The 20,846-nt window shown below is 35.7% G+C and overlaps 2 protein-coding genes across 2 annotated transcripts; both read left to right on the top strand.

Moving 5' to 3' along the window:
- The first annotated feature begins 497 nt into the window (after nt 1–497).
- Nucleotides 498–5,607, top strand: LOC119998326 (TIMELESS-interacting protein). The gene is made up of 5 exons (XM_038845629.1): nt 498–870; nt 984–1,106; nt 2,760–2,859; nt 3,662–3,795; nt 5,186–5,607. Exons 1-5 carry the CDS (start codon nt 559–561, stop codon nt 5,399–5,401), a joined length of 885 nt encoding a protein of 294 aa, XP_038701557.1. The 5' UTR covers nt 498–558; the 3' UTR covers nt 5,402–5,607.
- Nucleotides 5,608–8,753: 3,146 nt separating this feature from the next.
- Nucleotides 8,754–15,209, top strand: LOC119998965 (inactive leucine-rich repeat receptor-like serine/threonine-protein kinase At1g60630). Its single transcript, XM_038846448.1, has 2 exons — nt 8,754–10,913; nt 14,321–15,209. Exons 1-2 carry the CDS (start codon nt 9,599–9,601, stop codon nt 14,977–14,979), a joined length of 1,974 nt encoding a protein of 657 aa, XP_038702376.1. The 5' UTR covers nt 8,754–9,598; the 3' UTR covers nt 14,980–15,209.
- Nucleotides 15,210–20,846: the final 5,637 nt, after the last annotated feature.

The raw sequence follows: 20,846 nt of genomic DNA, 5'->3' as shown, positions 1-20,846 counted from the left end.
AAATATAGCTATATCCAAACATAAAAATTAATTTAATGAATTAAAATAAATTAAAGATACTTAATCAATTATAAATTAATAAATCAATTAAAGTTTTAATAACAGTTAGTTAATTTATTAAATGAGTAGTATTATAATAAAAGTGCAATCTCGGTGATAAAAGTGTGGATGAGGGTATAATTGAAATAAATCAAAATAATGGGGACAAATAGACTTTGTCTACTAAAATACTAGTGAAATGCTTTCATTTTATAGCGTTTTCAAAATAGTATAAAATGCTGAAAAAATTGTCTTGAAGTATGTGTACAAGAAACCCTGTTTGGATGGCAAGTACTAAAAAAACCTTTGTCAAACTGAACTTACAATTTAAAAAGGATCATGCTTGACTGCTTGAGGTGCCAAATACGGCCCAAGCCCACTACCAAAATGGCAAAATCCCTCTTCCATTTCCCGCCAAAGAAAAATGTATTAATTAAAAAATATTAAATTCCTTGTGAACTGTGAAGTGAGTCGCAGAGGCGGAGCAGAGCCGGAGAGAATCTAAGAGGAAGGAGAGTGATGGAGAAGGGAAAGGCAGCAGCCCCTACTGGGTGTTACAAATGCGGTCTTCCAGGCCACTGGTCACGTGACTGCCCTTCTTCTTCTGCACCTGATTCAAACCCTAACCCTAGACCTTCCAATTTCAACACTAACAGTTCCTCCTTTAGATCTTCTTCTTCTTATTCGAAACCTGTGGTAGCAGCGAAGCCGAAGAAGGTCCCTAGAAGCCGACCTAAGCTCACACCAGAGCTTCTCCTCTCTGACGATGGTCTTGGCTATGTACTTCGCCACTTCCCTCGCGCGTTCAGGTACCGAGGTCGGGGTCACGAGGTATCCACCCTCTTCCACTTTAATCAAAGAAGGACACAACGTTTCTGTTCTTTTAATCACTTATGTTGTTATTAAATCATTCTGTTTGGTGTATACACTTCTGCATTTCACAGGTTAGCGATTTGGGGAATCTGATCCGAATGTACAGTGAATGGCACTCCCATTTGATTCCTTATTATTCATTTGATCAGTTTGTACATAAGACAGAACAAGTTGCTGCCACTCAGCGCGTTAAGGTAAGACATGGCCATTTTCCTGTTCTTTTTTTGTCATTGGTATGATTGACCTACTTTATATTTCTGTGCTCTTAGTAAAGATGTGATTGTAAAAGTTGGGTCTCTGTTCCTTGGTCAGTTCAAGATATAGTAGTTGACCTAGCAATCTCAAAGTTATTGTTAGTTCTTGGAAAGAGTTACTAAATATTCGGACCCTCAGTTTTGATAAAGTCTGAAATGATATGCTTTTCAGACAAATTAAAAGTTCAATCAAGTTGTAATCATGGCGGCTACTTAATAGATTGGTTTAGATTTCAATAGAAAATGAATTAGCTGACGGAGAGAGGATAGACGAATGCGTAGATAAACAACGAGCCTGGGACAGTGGGGCAATCAATGACTAATAGGTATAGGGTTCTAGTTCCAATGATGTTTCCCTGAATTTTACAATCCATTGTTTTGTACTCGACTTCTGGATCTATTCATGTTTATGTAACTCTTAAATTTTACGAGTATTGGAATTTTTGTTGGTTTTCCTTCAGGGACACATCATGAATGAATAGGAGAATACTTTTATTTTCAATTACATTTCCAGTGATATTTCATCCTCTAGATTTGACATATTTACCAATATAACTCAAATAATATTCAAGACTTATGAAGGTCTGGAGGTTATAAATGTATTGGAACTCATAAATTAAATTTTTAGCAATTGAATGATTTTTTTTGTTTTAATTGAATGGAGTTACTAGTGCTCAAAAAGATATTAGAGAAGGGAATTTTCTGGGGAAGAATCTCAATAATTGGAAATCTTCAAAAGCATAGTTTCTATATGGCAAACAGATGTTTCTTATGTGAAAAGAAGCTGAAACACAAACCACACATTACCCTTAAAAGACAGTAATTGGCATAGATTGGATTTCAGCCAGATCAATAGAGGAAGCATTAAGAACCTGGATTTAATCTCTCTACCTGATTTCTTTGTTTTGCTGTTCTAGATGGAAGTCCTTAATTTTATGTACTAAAATTAGCTTCCTATAGATAATTGTTTTGTATTGGGTTGACATCCCTTGGTCACCTCTGTTTGTGTCCCTTTTTTCCGCTACTTTTTCTATAGTTTTGATTACAACGTAGAGGTCATAGGTTCAATTCCTAGAAATAACCTCTCCATATATATGTGGGTGTAAGGTCTACATATATCTTGTCTGTACCCGACCCCGCCAATTGCGTGAGCCTTGTGCACAAGTTGTTTACCTTTTTTTTATATAGTTTTTGATTACACCAAATGAGGAAAGCGGTTGAAGTTATTCATTTTCAAAAGATTCCCAAAACTCCTAGATGACATTGTAGTAAGAATGAGTGAAGTATTAGTTGTTTGGAGTGGAGATGGGATAGAGTGCTCGGATTGGCTAGATACCATCCCTGGGAACTTTGTTCATTTTTCTATAATTTAGGTTAAGCGATAAAACTTCCATCATATTGAAAATATACATTTACATTCTCTTTTCGGTACTTCCAGATAGGATTAATTACAAATGTCAACACATATGATGCAAGAAACTTTCATACTTTATTATATGTACACAAGTTCCTTACCTGGTTGCTATATTCCTGTGTAGAATGTATTATAAACAAGTTGTAATGATTAATAGATTCTTACAATTTTCTTGGCAGACGTGTATAAGAGAGTTGAGGGAAAGAGTTGCCAACGGGGGTGATCCAACAAAGTTGCATGAGCCACCTGCTGAACATGATGGTCCAAGCAATGAACAAGGTCTACTTGCTATCTTTTCTCCCTCGTTTTTGTCTATAGTAAAAGCTTTGTTCAAATGTTGCACAGTTATATATATCAGTCGGCTTCATTATTTGGATGAAAATGTACTTGTTATTGTTCGTACTAAGGCATCATCTTGTAGATAACTTTAAAAAGCCATATATGGCTGAAAATTGGAGTATTAAAGATTTTCAAGATTCAGGTAGATAAATCACCCTCTATATTTGTATTGCAGATATATCAATAAGGAAGCCCTATATATGATCTGATCGTATGGGATTTTTGATGCTCTGCTAAATGTTTACATATTTATTCGTCCAGAATTTGAAGAGTGAATTATGTCTGACAGTTCATGTGGTCATATATCAGAAATGTGCCATACCTTAGGATGTCAATTTTTGTTTTTATATACAAAACACGTGCAAAATTACATATTTAAAATATATGAAAATTTAATATTTTTGACCCTTTTGGCATGTTCATGTTCCTTTTTTTTAATCTAATGAATCATGAAGCAATATATGATTAAATGGTTTTGAGTTGCAGCTTTTTAGTATGTTAGTTACTTAGTTTAGGTATGTACTTGTGCTTATGTGAGTATGTGACTATGTGCCTGCATTTAGGTGGTTGTGAGTTGAAAAGAGAGATCCCTTCCTTACACATTTTTATTTATAGATCATTTCATATAGCATTATACATTATCCTCTTAATCTCACTTTAATTTGATGAATATATCTATCTCAAGAGATTATTAGGCTTTTTCCTTTTTATTTCTTGTGATCCTTCCTTGATTCTGATCCAGATCTTTCAAACCCTGGCGAAGGTGTCCTTCCCGAGGGACAAAGCCATCATGAGGGAGTTTCATCTCCAAAGGTTAATTCCGCAAATGGCATAGAAGAAGATATGCTTCATGATATATATCAGAGGACGCTTGAAGTAAGTATTATTCACCCTTCTGTTATTCTCGTTTATCTTCTACGGTTCCACTTTCCAACACATTTATCTGAAAGGACTAATTTGTAGAGTTTGAGTTTGAATATGTCTTTCACTTGAAGGTAAACCAAATAAAAGAGTTGAACTTTGTTTTTGTCAATATAATTGCCATCTGATTTTATAAGTAGTCAATATTCACTTTTCAAATAAAATCAATATTTTCCACATTTTAGATTGTTCTGGGTAAAAAGAAAAAACCATCTGCTTATTGCATAAAAGCAACTTGTCTTAGATGTTACATTATAAAGGAGTATTTACAATTATGATGTGCGCTTTTGATCAAAACTAGATTGTAAAAGTTCCTTAGCTTTTTTTACTTTGTTGTTATTGTTGCATGAAATACAAGATGCATGAAACTGGAAAAAATAATGTTTGACGTTTCACTTGGGTTAGGGCTGAGAAGATAAACAAGTGGCGTGGACTACAATCTTCAGTCGAATTCTTTTTTTTAGAAACAGAAAACAAAATATTGAAATGTTTTATTCAAAGGCATTGATTGGACCTCTACATTCTCTCTCCCCACGAAAGTGAGCTGGAATGTGTGCAAGTGTGTTTATCTGCTGCTTGATCTTTCGTTGGTCCATAAATATCTACCAACAAAGAAAAGAGTTCAATATTTGGCATATTTTTGCTATTTCTATATAGCCTTGAAGAGGTAAACCATAGAACATCTTGATTTTGAATTGCAAAAACAGTCCAGCTAACTTTTTGTTTTTTTTATATCAAAGTTTGTTAACAAGGTGTGTAACTCATTGTAGATTTTTTATAGGATGGTAAACAAATCGTTGGTAAGCTGGCTTAAGAGAAGTAATCGTTGATTGCGAAAGTATGGTCAAGGGAAGGGCACTTACTCGTTGATTGCAAAATTGACATAATCGTTGTCATCGAAGATCAATTTTGCAATGAACCAATCCCGAAAATCTGTCTATGCAATGATACACTTGTTGGTATTTAGGCAATATCACAATTAAGCATGTCCTCATTTCCTCATAAATTTGTTGGGGCTTTCTTTTGAATGTGACTCGAATGTTTAAATTGTTGTGGTTTCTCCAACATGTTCTTGTAGTCTTCGATAGGTTGCAATTCATTTGAAAAAAGGCTCAATATATGGAATTGATAAATCTTCAGCTAGTAAATATGCTGGCGAGAATGTCATCAAATTAATCTAGGCAAAAAAATAAGTAGCATATAATTACAGGTATAAGTATAATATATTCTGTGTTTGAGATTCTAAGTTAAGTAATCTATTTCAAGTTCCTTGATAACTGTTATCTAGTGTTAACTTATTTTTTTTGGAATTTAATCATATTCTTCATCATCATATTAAATTCAGGAACAATCTCAGGCATTGGATGGTGACAATGTAGCTGGTGGTAGACCTTTTGTTGAAACCACTGTGAACGAAGTACCAAATCAAGTGCCAAATAGTGGAGAAAGCTGCTCCGAGGAAGATCAGATCACTGCAGAGCAAAGAGCTCGTATGGAAGCTAACAGGCAGAGGGCACTTGAGAGAGCGGCGGCTCGTAAACGCTCAGCACAAGCTGCTTGAGGTGTTTTCTGTCTGATGCATGGTAAAGAAGAAATTTCGTATTTTGTTTCATCTTTTCGTCGGTTGGTCTGTCTTATGTGATTACTGGAATTGGATAGACTTTCTGCCAAGATTTTTTTGTCTGCCGTGACCTTATATACACTGCATTACATTTTGTATTGGCAATTTGGCACATTTAATAGACCACAGAATGTATTTGCCCTTGATGGAGCTGTGATAAGAGTATTTGGGGAAGTTTCATAATCCAATGAGCATTGATTCCTTAAAGATGTATCTCATGTGGTATGTGCTAAACCTCACCACCTTTAGGGGCTTGGGTGCCTTGCAATTATAAGCATAGCAGTGTGATTGCAATTTTCACTAAGACATTCACATTTATCAACAAAGACGAGTAGATCTACCTAGCTCAATAACAAGTGGATAGATTATATGAATGAGCTCGATTATGAAAAACAGTGAACGAAGTCTGAAAAATAAGCTCATTATAGAAAATCTGTATATATAGTATTAACAATTTTGCAAAATAGAAATCAATTCTAAACAAAAATATAACACCTACTTCAACCGATATGCCCCTAGATACAGGAATATATATAACATAGAAATCACACTTGGAAAGGGTGGACAATTAGCTAGAACAAAAGATGTTATAGCGAAAACTCATTGCAAAAGAGGGGAAATGGGTCACATTAAAATGATCTTTTAGAGAGATCCGTTTGATGTCCAAAAATTGCTTAACAACAATAAGACAAAAAAAAATTGCTTAACAACAATAAGACAAATAGGGAAGGTTGGAGTGAACCAAAAAAATTTGGATCTCAATGTTGGCTGATTAAGTATGCTATAGTAAGAGGAGTAGTTATGAATTATGTAGACCATCCCCATATGAGTGGTAATGAAGGGAGCGCCTCAATTGGTAGTAAAAAACTTGTTGACTCGCAGAGTTATCTTGCACTCGAAAAAAGAAGTAGAAAGATGAATAAATATAACGATAACTTGATTTTATATGTCACCGTTCATAGAGGAATAATTAATTGTGACACGTTCACTAAAAAGGTTCTTTTATAATGAATCATTTGTTAAGAAAAATAAATAAACTTAACACACGAAAAAAGAAATGGTCTAGTCAATGAATATTGAAATGAGACATGTGCTACCGTACATTAGTTGTCTTGTTAGCAATCTTGAAATCAATAAACATGGTTGAACAAGATTTTCAAGGGTAGGTAAGAATGCTGGAAGCTCGACAGTGATGGTTTGCAACAATTCCAAATATAATGCTCCACACTCTTAATTATACTCATAAGATTTGAATTAGAGTAGATATGGTAATATTCTTTTTCGAGGTCAAAAACAATAATAAAACGGTTTTATTGAATGCTTGTCATATACTTGAATGCATGTTAGGCCTAAACGAGATGGGAGGTCAGGGCCTTCAATTCTTGACTCCAATGCTCCTCAAAAATCGTGTTGAATCATAATTTTTTTAAAAAAAATATACTAGAGTTTAGGAGTTATAAATTAGTGTTTAGGGTTTAAAGTTTAGGATTTAGAGTTTAGCGTTTAATTTTTAATGTTTAGGGTTTAGAGTTTAGGATTTAGGGATTAAGATTTAGAATTTTTTTTCCAAAATCTATTATATTCTAATATTATGAATATCAAAATATTTCATCAAACATTTTAATTCATGATTTAATATAAATTTAGGAGAGAATTGCGCCGAAATTGGAGCCCCTATCCCGGCCTAAGCACCTAATAACTAAGTACTAACTATGCAAACAATGAAATAAAAACTTATTTTATATTTATTTTGATTTGATTCTCTTTGTGTCCCATGAAAAACTGGACCAATTCACTGATGTCGCCATGTCTTGTTGTATTGAATTGGAATATTACAGTCACTGGAACTGGAAGTACACCACATTGGACATGCAACTGGCACCATCACCACTTCATTATTCATTACTTTCGGTAAAAGGAAAAAAATAAAAATAAAAATTCAAGCCCGTGATAACTCCATTGCACCAACACCGAACCAACAATAAATCTTTTATATAATGCACCGAAAATATCAAAAATCTACACCCCAACAATCAATTACATTTTTTGTTTTGGAGTTTTAGTTCTCGTGGAATGGATATATCAAATTATCTTTACGTGTTTGTTCCGTCAATCCCAACAAATAAGTTAAGCTCAACTCACCAAACATAGCAAAATGGTTAATTAGTTGTTTGAAGGTGGATTTAATCATACATACCCATCAGAAGACACAAGTTTTATTGATGTGACATTTATACGTTTTTAACACTCTACTACACTTGTCAACAAGTAGAGACTATGTCCAACAGGAATGAATTGCTCCATTACCATATCAAAAATCCACACCCCAAAAAATCAATTGTATTGTCTGTTTTGGAGTTTCGATTCTCTTAAATACATCGGATTTGTTCTTCCTAAGGGCAAATGCAATGGTGAATTGATATTGGGCCAACAAAGATGTTGTCTTTTATTGATGTGGCTGTATTGTAAAATGTGTTTTGCTTATGTGGCTGTATTGGGATAAGTGTTTTGTTGATGTGGATGTATTGATATTTGATGTTTTGGTGTAGTTTTGTTGTGGATAATATGGAGGAATGGAATGTTGTTGGGTTGGGTGGAAAGAGAAAGTGTGTGGGAAGAAAAAGTGTATAGAAATTTGTGTTTTGCTGAAGTGGCTGTATTAGAATACGTGTTTGACTTGACTTTTTGTGTAATAGAGGTAGGACCGGGCCAACAAAAATGTTGGCCCAGTAAGTTGTTTCTCATTGCATTTGCCCTAATCCCAACAAATGAGTTAAACCCAACTCACCTAGCGAAGGAAAAAACATTGTTAGTTGTTTGAAAATGGACTTAATCATATATATCCATCAAAGGATACAAATCTTAGCGACGTCGTCTTATATTTTCTTAACAGAAAAGTCTAATAGAAGGCGGCGAGGTGCCATTATCAAGGAATGAATACGTCCCTAGCCATGACTACTTAGTTCTTACACCATTATAACAACGACTATATATGTGGGGGGAACTAAATTATATATATATATATATGTGTGTGTGTGAAATTCTTAGATCATCCTGCCATGACTATCTTTGGAGGCCTAGATTTCAGGCAATATCATTGCGAATGGTTCAACAAGACAACTAGCGAGATCTGCTGAACTGTTGGGGAAAACTTCGGGTTTGTAGTTCCACAAACACAGCCTTAACGTGAACTCAACTACTACTTGAATAGATACGACCCCCCACGTGTTGGCTGTCAACACGTGTAAGGCTTGATAAAAACACCTTGGCAAAGACTAAGACAGCTAGCTAGATCCTCCAATTTATTACTGACCATCTTTGCCTTCAATTCTCTCACCCATTCCTTGCACCTTCGCAGAACCAGATGTTCGAGTACAAGTAGATCTATGGCATTGGTCCATCTTGGATTCTATTGCTGATTTTCTTAGCTAAAATAGTTACTTGTGTACCATCACCGTTCTTTCATTTTTTGGCTCTTCAAGTAGGCCGTTTTTGTGTTTCAAGTTCCAAGCTTTGGAGGGATTGAGATTGCTGCTGTATGTAACTGCGTGTCTGCCATTGAAGAAGCAGAGAATTGGATTCTATGAGTTTCACCCAGAACTTGGTATCGAAAAAAGGTTGATTCTTTGAGGAGCCCTAGGAGGATTGAAATAAAATAATGTGTGGGTTTGTTTTTGTTTGTTCAATAATGCCTGCAGAAATTAAGAACATAGAAAGTTAGAGATTCACAATCTCCTCTGCAACTGTGAAATTATGAGATGAGGAGCACACGTGAAGGCTGCGCTGTACTTGTCTGTGAGTTTTAGAAGCAAAAGAGTTCGAGGAACAATGAATGTCTTCTCTCCATTTGATGAGAGAGTGAGAGAGAGAGTCTTCCATTGATGGAACTCTCTTTCTTCTCAAATGCTCTGGTTTTTACTTCTGGGTTTATGAAATTCTGCAGTAACTCTTCAAGATTTGGGGGTGAAAGTGATTTGAACTATTTTGACATTCTTGATTTGGAAACAAATGTTATATGCTCTGTTTATGGAAATTTACAGCGAAACAAATCAGCCATGATTTAATAGAATCGAGAGATTTTCATTCTTGTGTTCCGCATTAGAGATTTGCAAAGATTGAGAGTCAAATCTCTCTTTGATGGAATCCATGGTTTCAAGGTACAGTCATCTTCTCTTGTTCTTGTCTTTCGCTGTAGTTTCTCTTCAACCTTCTCTGGTTAGATCAGGCGATGCAGAGGTTCTATTAAGCCTGAAATCCTCGATTGATCCTTTCAATTCACTGCAATGGCGAAGAGGAACCGATTTCTGCAACTGGGACGGCGTGAAGGAATGCATGAACGGAAGAGTCACAAAGCTTGTGTTGGAGTACTTGCATTTGACGGGTACTCTCGACCCGAAAATCCTGAACCGGTTAGACCAACTTAGGGTTTTGAGTTTCAAATCGAACTCCATCTCAGGCCCAGTACCAGACCTCTCCGGCCTAATCAATCTCAAATCGCTCTTCCTCAGCAACAACAATTTCTCCGGTGATTTCCCGAAACCGATTACGGGGCTCCACCGCCTGAAAGTCATAGTCCTGGCCGCGAACAGTCTCACCGGTGACATTCCGCCATCGCTACTCAAGCTCAATAGACTGTACGTTCTCTACTTGCAAGACAACAGATTCACCGGCACAATCCCTCCATTGAACCAAACGAGCCTCGGATTCTTCAACGTGTCGAACAACCAACTCTCCGGTCAGATTCCGGTAACCCCTGCTTTGATTCGGTTCAATTCGTCGTCGTTTTCGGGGAACCTCGAGTTGTGCGGCGAACAGGTTCGAAACCAATGTGCAATCAGTCCTGCCTATCCGACAGTTCGAAAATCAAAATCAAATCGTTCAAAACTGATCAAGATCATCGCAAGCAGCGTAGGAGGGTTCGTTTTGCTTCTCCTAATCTTGGGATTCTTAATATTCTTCATCGGCTTCCGCGGCCGGCGAAAAGAGGGGTTACCGGTGGCGAGAAGTGAAGGAATAAGGCCAATTGGCGGCGGAGAAGGTACTACAGCAGAGACGGGGAAGGCATATGGCATGGGAGGTAATAATGGAGGAAAAGAAGGGGGTTTTTCATGGGAGGGTGAGGGTTTAGGGACTCTGGTGTTCCTGGGTGCAGGGGATCAGCAAATGAATTACAGCTTAGAAGATCTACTGAAGGCATCAGCGGAGACACTGGGGAGGGGTACGATGGGGAGCACCTACAAAGCAGTGATGGAGTCTGGGTACATCGTCACCGTTAAAAGGCTTAAGGACTCGAGATATCCAAGGATGGAGGAGTTTCGACGACAGGTGGAGATTCTTGGAAGGCTCAGACACCCTAATTTGGTCCCACTTAGAGCATATTTCCAGGCTAAGGAGGAACGGCTGCTCGTATACGATTATTTCCCCAACGGCAGCCTCTTTTCTCTCATACACGGTACGTCGGTGAATCATTATTCTATTATTATGGCAAAAACTCTGTTCGATTTTTAGTTATCGAATTTGTTAGACTCGGATTAAATTGAGTTTGCACATAATTTATATGTCTGAAATTCGGGTTCAAACATAAAATTTTTGTATTGTCCTAAACCGAGTCCGAGTCCGAGTCCAATTCAGTTAGGTTATTGTTTGGATTTAATGAATCTGAGTTTGAATTAAGTACGTATATTTGATAAATACTTACCATTATTCGACTTGAAACCGAGTCAAAACTGTTTTTTTTTTTGCCACTCCTACATGAGATCCAGGAAGTACGGGAGAGTCGAGAGAAGTTTGTTTGGATCTAGTGGTCTTGAAGCACGTGGAATACACGCTCTCATTTATTTATTTATTGTCTTTTAATAAAAGATAGCAATAATTGGCACGTGCATTAGTGTTTGGAGGTAATGATTTCCTTAAATTATGTTGAAACAAAAAAAAGTTGATAAAAACTTTTTGTGAACGAGTGTGTGGTGGTTCAAGTGTTTGGAGGTAATGATTTCCTATACGTAATTTTGTTTTTATTTTTAAAATTTATTTAACTTTTTTAATCAAACAAAACACTAATCCTGCCACCAAAAAGAACACAAATTATGTCACTACTGAGCTCTTTTGTTTTCTCTTCATCTTCCATTCCTTTTGTCTCTCTTTGTTCTTGAGTTTAGGTTAATGGTTTTGTTAGTTACATACAATACAGCTACTTGTGTTTTTTTCTTATATTTATGTGCAGACAGATTTCTACCAAACATTGCATTGGAGTATAAGTTACTATAATTTGGCACTAGGGAATTATTAAGTTTTGGATGTTTGGTTTGAGGATCTTTAAGTTTTGGAATTTTGATGTAGATCAGTTCTAGTCTGAAATTTATGGACAAAAAACACTCAATGAACTAGGGTTACCCCTCCTAAAAGAAGTGGAAATGTTGAATCTATTAATCGGGATCTAACGTTCCGATCAATATCAATATTCAATGGTCTTGTTATCCTATGTCAAATGTTGATATGGTGTATTAGAGCCAATGGGATGGTGTCAATTTAGAGGTAGTTGGAAAATGAATTGAAAATTGAATTATGAACTAACTATTTTCATTCTCAACCATCCATGAATTGACACTATTCCATTGGTTTAAGTACACCACATCAGCATATGACACGGCATACCAGATCCACTTAATCTCTTCTAATCTAGTTGTGTTAGATGGTCATTAATAAGCGCTCTTATGACACTTGTTAGCAATTACTAGCAGACTTGCTAACAAACTAATGGAATAAGGGCACTTGTTAGGATGTATTTACCATGACCAATCCTTGACTAATAAGTGGTTCATTGATGCCTTCTAACCCAGATTTTCTAGAATAGGTACTTCCTAGTAGTTCCTTCCTACACAAAACATGCAAAATCATTCCCTCCTAAAACAGAAGATAAGAAGGAAATGATGAACTATTGATCAATTTTTTAATGCATTAGTCTAAATTATTAACAGTTGGCTTTTCAAGTCGGACGCCGTCCTTGATCATTGAGATCTTAATTTTTCGTTTGAACTTTCTTTTAGATTAAGGGTAACGATATCGGGTGCCATTAGGGCACCGGATAAGGATGATTAATTAGACTCAACTAACTCCACTATCTCACTTAAAAAGTAGCTCATTAATAAGTTCTGACCAAGGAAGCACCGACACAGACACTCCGACACGGGAATTTCAAAATTTGACTGTTATTTTATGGTAAGCCAAAATTACCGTCAACAAAAACTCCCTCTCTTTTTTTTGTCAAAAATTGCAACCTTGATCATTTAAAATTTGTTCTTTTAATTTGAATTTCCATATATGAGATTTTCTTAGTAGATTATTTTTGTTCTTGTGGTAGTACTGTTATGATTTGAGTAATTTGCACTAGTGAATAGAGTCCTGGAACGCATGGATGCGTACAAATAAAAAATAAAGGGTTAGCTACCCAAAAAGGGAAAAGAACAAAACAAAGATATAGGATTGGAAGACCCGTACAAAAGACAAAAAAGAAGAGTGGGAGCATTTTGTTGAGGATAATTTTAGCTTCTTCCAAAAAGAAGTCAAAACTTATTAATGAGCTACTTTTTAGGTGAGATAATGGAGTTAGTTGAGTTTAATTCATCATTCTTATTTGTTGTCGCAAATATTTCTTAATGAGTGTCCTTTATCCTTTGGTTGTTGAAGGATCCTTGCACACATTATGTTAGATATCAAGGAAAATTCATTCTGGCTTCAAAAGATATGCCATTTCTGATGAATAAATGGAAATTTTATCTTGTTAATTTATGTCAATGTCATTTTTTTGCGGGGTCTCAACCAGAAAAGATCTATAAAAACCAATTATCCAAGCATTCTCTCAACTTTTTAGGCTATCTTTCAAGTGTGCGACTAAATAATTCGGTGGTACGGAGTAAAATGGTGGACAATGCATTTCTAATAGATAACGCTATGAAGAAAAGGACACTCATTAGCAAGGTTTGTTTTTGCTAATGAATGGGCTAAGAGCACTTGTTAAGAATTATTTAGTATTTACTATGACAAACCCATGGCAAGTGAGCTGTTCGTCGAGATTGTGATCCTGGTTTTGTACTAGGTATAAGTAGAGAGAGGCTAAAAGTGAGGTTACCTCTGCCACTTGGGCTTGACAAAATTCATTCCCCGCAAAAGTGGAGATTTGGGAGAAGGGAAGGTCTGATGGAATTGAGAAAATCATTATCAATTTTCTTCTCTCTAGCCAATCTCCAATCTATCCCTTCTACACAAAAACATTGAACATTATTGAAAAAACTTCAATAGACTAGTCCAATCTTTCTTAGAAGTACGCTTGTGAGAATCTGTTGATATAGATTCTTAATTCTAATCATTTCTCATTAGTCCTCACGAATACTTAGCAAAGGAGGCAATAATTGCATGGTGACTATGGGTGAAATGTCTGCACCGCAACTGCCATTAGTTTCAGATGCTTTGGTCTGTCTTGACATCTTATTGTAGCACTGAACTCCTTCCAACTGAACCTGGTGCGCACTTATGGCATGTTCCTGATATGTAATAATTCCTAGAAACTGAACCAATGACCCATGTTGACGAAGATCGTTGTTTACAAGCAAGAACAATGAAACTTTGTCGCATGGAAATAAGCATAGGGAAGTGTCATATTCTCTGTATGTCAGGGCAACGTTGGACATTCACAGTTATGAATATTGGTAATCAATTTATTTTTCAATGACTGCAGGGAAACCAATGGATGAAATTGAACCAACTTCTTTTATTTCTAAAATTTTAAATTTATAAATTTTTTTCATGTTTGCGCTCTATACTCTTGTCTTCAAGAATGATATGTTTTGGCTACTTTTACAGGAACAAGAACTACAGGTGGGGGAAAGCCTCTTCACTGGACATCATGTCTTAAAATAGCTGAGGACTTAGCAACCGGACTGCTCTACATCCACCAGAATCCTGGATTAACCCATGGAGATTTGAAATCTTCTAATGTTCTTTTAGGGTCTGATTTCGAGTCATGCCTCACAGATTATGGTCTCTCCTCATTCTGTGATCCAGACTCGGTTGAAGAAGCCAGTGCCACTTCTCTCTTTTATAGAGCTCCTGAATGTCGTGACATCCGAAAACCACCCACGCAGCCAGCCGATGTCCACAGCTTTGGCGTTCTACTACTGGAGCTCCTAACGGGGAAAACTCCCTTCCAAGACCTTGTTCAAGAACATGGTTCAGACATTCCAAAGTGGGTTCGGTGTGTCCGTGAGGAAGAGACTGATTCTGGGGATGACCCTGCTTCAAGTAACGATGCATCACAGGAGAAACTTCAGGCTCTTTTAAACATTGCAATGGCATGTGTCTCGCTAGCACCAGATAACCGGCCTGTAATGAGGGAGGTTCTGAAGATGATTCGGGATGCAAGAGCAGAGGCTCATGTTTCATCCAATAGCAGTGACCATTCACCGGGAAGGTGGTCGGACACAGTTCTGAGCTTGCCTAGGGAAGAACATTCAAGCATATGAGTGGTGGTTAATTAACAAATTTGGTGGCTTCTTCAGTTTATAGGTCCTGATTCTATTGAATTAATTCTTACTTGTGCTCTTGAGAGTAGGCAGAATAGGGTGTAAAGCTTTTGATTTATTTTTCCTCAAATCTCCAATTTGACATTTGTGGGATGAGCTCAATTTGGTGGAATTTTTTTTGGTTCTGTTTACAAGAGTTGAAGAGAGTCAACATTTGTTTCATTTTGCTCGTTTTTTGTTCTTGATCAGACTCTCAAGCAGGTTAAGCTCAGTCTCGCAGGAAAGGAATGACTACATGTACAAGGACAGCAACAACAAATTCAAACATGTAAGTTTTGAGTATCACAAAAATCTGATATCATTTATGGGTGTGTAGATTGACAAAATATATGGATTTGTGTGGAATCAAGTTAAGTGTAGACATACACCTGAGGCACTAGTTGGAGTGGTAAGAATGGTGTGTATCACTCTAGGTTCCAATCCTCCTTCCCCGTTCAAAAAGAAGAAAAAAAGGTTAAGTATAGACATGGGATAACTTATCTTTTTGTGAAAGAGTTATAAGTATGAAATGGTGAGGAATCAAGTGATAAATCGCTTGTGAGAAATAAAGTAAATAAACTAATATATGAGTTTGCACCAAAAATGCGTTGGGCTTTAAAGGTGGGCCGGAATATGTAGCCCATTGACATTGTCAAATACTCAAATTTGGTGGTCCTAAACCATAAGAGAGCAGTTATTCAAACACCATTTTCGACTCAATGCACATACTTACTTAATACACTACATTCTTTTTGTAATACACTCATTAATTTTTTCAAATTATCCTTTCATATACATTGTAGTAACCGATTTTTGTCTGGTCGAAGAATAATTAATAAAAGAAATAATTCAAAATTCAAGAGCCCGTGTCAGAGGCCCACATGCTTACACAAAAATTCAAAACCTATTTCATGGACCCACAAACATACCAAAATCCTAAGACCTATTTCTTGGACCATAAGCCCATAAAATTCAAACTCAAGCCCAATACAACAAAACCCTAGAAAATATCTAGAGAATAAAAATAAATAAATTAAATGAAAAATTAAAAGTGAAAAAGACCAAAAAGAATAGCCACATTGGTGAAAAGGAAAGAAAAAGTAAGGGCAAAAGGGACAAATTGAAAGAACTAGTGTTCTAGGAGAGAGGGGGTCTCACTCTCTCTTAATATAAAAGAAAGACAACATTCTTTGAGAAGGGGGCCGCACAACAAAAAACAGAGAGAAGGGAGTGGGGCAACCGGCAGAAGAAAGGAAACAAAAAGGGAGAGAAATCGGGTGTGAAAGGGAGAGGAAAAAGAAAGAGAGGAACAAGAGAAGAAGAAGAGAAACGAGTGTCTCCTCCTTTAACTCTTGAAGGTAATATTCGGCACACATTTCTATATCTCTCTATTTTTCTCTGATTCTATCTTGGATTCATACTTTGCATCTCTCCGATTTGGCTTCCCTGGTTTCTATGATTTCTCAGGTTTCATGTATTACTTGTTCTATATGTCCAAGTTGTTGGCTCGAGTGCTTGTTTAGATTGCCTCTGTTTATATTGTCTATATGTTTGTTTGTATGATTATATTAGTTCTTTTGGATATGTTTATATTGGCTCCTGTTTATATCAATTTGTTTATATTGATCGCTCCTGTTTATGTACATGTGTGAATATTGTTCAGGTTTTTAGAGATGTTTATATGCCTATATTCTGTTTATACTAATGATGAACTACTGAGATGTTGTTTGAGTTTGTTTTGATCTCTTTTGCTAGAATGTGTACTAGATTTCCATGTATTAGCTCGTATTTGACGATAAAGCTATTGAGATTCTGTTCGGGTTTGTGGTTCGATTGATCGGACGGATCAACTTGGAATATGAATTTTACACATATATACAGTTCAGATCTAATTTGGATTGAAAGTTATGTAATATGCAGAAATGAAAATTTGTGTATATGTGAAACTCCTAGTAAATATGATGATAAAAATGATTTGTAAAATGGTTTGTAAATGGTGTTCGTATATAGTGTTCGAACATGGTGTACATATAGTGTTTATATGGTGTATATAAATGGCATTATATATAAATTGGATATTGATTTGAATTTTTGTTAATGTTTAAATGTACAACTTTGACCCATTTTGTATTTGTTTGTTGGGCTTGGGACCATTTGGGCCGGAGGACATACTTAGAAGATTTGGACCGGATTTGAGCAATGGGCAGCATGGGTAATATTCCAATTGTTGTATAATATTTGTATTTCTCATTTTATATTTGTCTTTTATACATAATTGTAAAATGTAAACCTTGTAAAGGGATAGAAAAATAGTGGATGTAAAATAGAAACGCATACATGATATTGTAGGATGCTAGAAGCATATAGAAACTAGGGATTGATTTTGTGAATGATGATTGCATTAGAATGCATGCTTAGGACTTTGATTTCTCACATTATGTCATGATGCCTTAGATGCATACTAGGATTGTTTGAATGCCACGAAAACAAATGCAACGCATTAGTCATTAGAATTAATCCAAGCCGTCTCACATTAATAAACACACCAAGACTAAATTATGGAACCCTTATGATTCGTTTAAATACCAAGGAGCCTTCAAGATATTGGGGTTCCATTGGCATTCATCCAAAACATTTGGATTTCGTGGACCCAGAAAACAAATAAGTTTTTAGGGATTAGGAGAATTTATTTAAGGACTCAAAGGTGGGTTTAAAGATATTTGTCCCATTCAATGAGCCATAAATGGATTATTTCTTTTCTCATGAATAGCATAATTGTGAGTAAAACTTAAATTGAACATTTTTCCTTGATTGTGTGCCCTTTTGGTACATCAACCAAGTCCCCAAAAAATCCCTTTTCCAAAAATATCGAAACCCACTCAAAGTGGAATTTTTCATCCAGACTAAGCAAAACAAATCATCTTTGGCCAAGTCGGGAATGACCCCAATGATCCCGTGCACACCTTTTTTCAAATCATCCAAATCTACTCCGAGTGAAATTTTTATTCATCTTTGGCCAAGCGGGGATTGGCCCCAATGATCCCGTGCACACCTTTTTTCAAATCATCCAAATCTACTCCGAGTGGAATTTTTATTCATCTTTGGCCAAGCCGGGAATGGCCCCAATGATCCCGTGCATCCTCTTCAAATCATCCAAATCCACTCCAAGTGGAATTTTTATTAATCTTTGGCCAAGCAGGGAATGGCCGCAGTGATCTCGTGCACCTTTTTTCTTTAAACCACTCCAAGTGGATTTTTCATCACATTCACAATGAGATTTTAGAGCCAAATAAGAAAACATTCAAAGGTAACCGTTTTCGGGAGTTGTGGGGTGTCTAACACCTTCCCCATGCTCAATAGACCCCTTGCCCATTTTTCTCGTAGACCAGAACGAATGTCCAATTGCATCCTAAAAATCAATTGGTGACGACTTCATTGTTTTTCATGCCTGTTGCTTCATATACTAATCACACAATACACACTTTATTTCCGTTAAGGCTTAATGGGCCTAGCCAGACTGCATCAAAGATACATACACCCTGCAATATGCACACCCACCCTAACACCGCTGTCCAACCCCAAACACTGTCCTGAACCACCATGGCCTACCCAGCGCCTCCATCCAACCTTAAACACTGTCCAGAACCACCACCAAGACGTACCCCATACTTACTTAACGTAAAACCCCATTTTGAGTCATCACTATGACCCAAAGAACAGTCGTAAGACATGAATCAGTTTCTACTTTGAGAATTTTCCTCAAGATTGGGACTCCAAGGCTCTAACTCGTAATCTTAAGCTTTATGGGCAAATTAATGATGTCTAGAGAAACAATAAAGGAGTTCGTTTTGCAAAAGATGAAAAAGAAAGGCAATTTTGATAACAACATGCAAATGAGCTAATCTTAAGAGGCAAGGAGAAGAGGTAGGGTTACGGAGTTTAATTTAATGTAATTGTATTGAGTAAAAAAATATGGGTGTAAAGAGTAAATAGATTTTAAGGTAATTTTACGTAAGGATGATTTGATAAACTTAAATATTAAAAAAAAAAAAGTGTGTGCGATGAGTCGAAGTTCGTGTGTGAATATCGGCTCCCAAACCATAATTATGGCAATTTAACACTTTCCTTTGTTCGTGATTCACAAACTAACTTTTGGACTTAATAATAAAAGTTTAGCAAAAAAGCCCAAAGTGTTGGGTCTAACATGATTTCCTCACTACCATTAATCATCATATCAAACATGCATATCCGATCATTACCAGCAAACTAGTGCAATGCCCGCGATACGTGTGGCTATATTTGAATTATAATTTTTCGTTTATAGGACAGTGTAGAGAATTATGTGTTTTTTTTATATTTGTTCTCTTAAAAACATGAACAACGAGTATTTTTTTTTTACAATAAATACTATATAATCGTATACTTAATGAATTAGAGAAAATATAGAAATAAAATAGCATGAATGTTACCTTTCTAGTTGTTCTTCTTATCAACTAAATTACCATTAACAAATATTTTCTCAACTGCACCAACACCTGTTAGCAAACCTACAACATCTAGAAGAGGTAGACAAATTATTTATTTATATTTTTAGCTAATGTTGAAAGCTAGTAGAGGTAAAAAGTCATAAATTACGAACCTGACAAAATATTATTGTTGTACAACTTGTCAATGATTTCATTGGGTGTTTGCAATTCAAATTTGTATTTCTCAATGGCTACATTACCATGATCCGTTATCTTCTCCAATTTTGTTGTAGGCAAAAAAACGAGAGAGAACCTCCCATCCAATGATTTGAACAAAGCTTTGCTTTCAACAACTCTTAAATTTTTAATTTGATAAATGAGCCCCTCCTTCAATACGCTACGGAATGTTTTTTCTTGCCGATTCCATATAATCGCATACATAAGCATGCATTGCTCAATCAAAACATATCAAAAATTTTAAAAAACCTAAAATACTAAACAAATTTGAACAAACTTATTGGCAATTACCTTTGCATCGAGGAGAACCATGTCAATGCTGATTAACTCATCGTTGTTTTTTGCATTCAACGAATCCCAAATGCGAGTGATCCTAACTTGGATGTGCCAGTTAAAAGTAGATGAGTTTAAATCGCCAAAGTAATTGAGAGGCATATTATTTAGATTGTTGCCTTGGTTTTTTTCTTTTTGGCTTAAGAAAATAGTTTGCAATGGATTTGTTTGTTATTTATATAGAGAAATAAATATTACATTTGTTTGTTTTTTATATAGAGAAATAAATATCATCAAGATTAGAGCAATCATGTATCTACATATTTCTAACTTATGCAATTGAATTAATTATATGTGAGTAATGCTATTTATTTGTATAGTGTAAGTTATAAAATTATTGTTAATCAAAGGAATATAAAAAATTTAAATTCATAATAGCATTAAAAAACCATTTTAAAACCACGTACTCAACATAGAGTGTAATTCTAAAAAAGGAAATTATAGAGACACATTTAATTCGGTTTATATTCATTTGTCATACTTTTTTCCTCTAAAATGGAAATTTTCATCAATGATCACATTTATTTCAGTTACGATCATGATAGCCTCTAAAATTCCTTATATAATGGAAATTGCATGTCAATCATGGGAGCAATTAATTTAATTGGGCCAACGAGAACATACAATTTAATAGTCTTATTAAGGCAACGAAATTTTAATGGTAAATTTATAAAATCAAACCAAATTAACACAATATAAAAATATTTTAAAGTAAAATTAATTTCATCTATACAAATGTCTAAATGTGAGGCTTCAATCTTGCTGACGTGGCAACCTAGAATCTCTCCGAGT

The sequence above is a fragment of the Tripterygium wilfordii genome, chromosome 5, assembly GCF_013401445.1.
Source record: "Tripterygium wilfordii isolate XIE 37 chromosome 5, ASM1340144v1, whole genome shotgun sequence".
Lineage (NCBI taxonomy): Eukaryota > Viridiplantae > Streptophyta > Magnoliopsida > Celastrales > Celastraceae > Tripterygium > Tripterygium wilfordii.
This window is presented reverse-complemented; position numbering and strand designations above follow the sequence as displayed.

What these genes read in the sequence shown, in the direction of transcription:
- LOC119998326 (XM_038845629.1), top strand. Translation starts at nt 559, where the DNA reads ATGGAGAAGGGAAAGGCAGCAGCCCCTACTGGGTGTTACAAATGCGGT. An exon ending in ACCGAGGTCGGGGTCACGAG is followed by an intron (nt 871 to 983) that starts GTATCCACCCTC and finishes TGCATTTCACAG; the next exon opens with GTTAGCGATTTGGGGAATCT. An exon ending in TGGTCCAAGCAATGAACAAG is followed by an intron (nt 2,860 to 3,661) that starts GTCTACTTGCTA and finishes ATTCTGATCCAG; the next exon opens with ATCTTTCAAACCCTGGCGAA.
- LOC119998965 (XM_038846448.1), top strand. Translation starts at nt 9,599, where the DNA reads ATGGAATCCATGGTTTCAAGGTACAGTCATCTTCTCTTGTTCTTGTCT. An exon ending in CCTCTTTTCTCTCATACACG is followed by an intron (nt 10,914 to 14,320) that starts GTACGTCGGTGA and finishes CTACTTTTACAG; the next exon opens with GAACAAGAACTACAGGTGGG.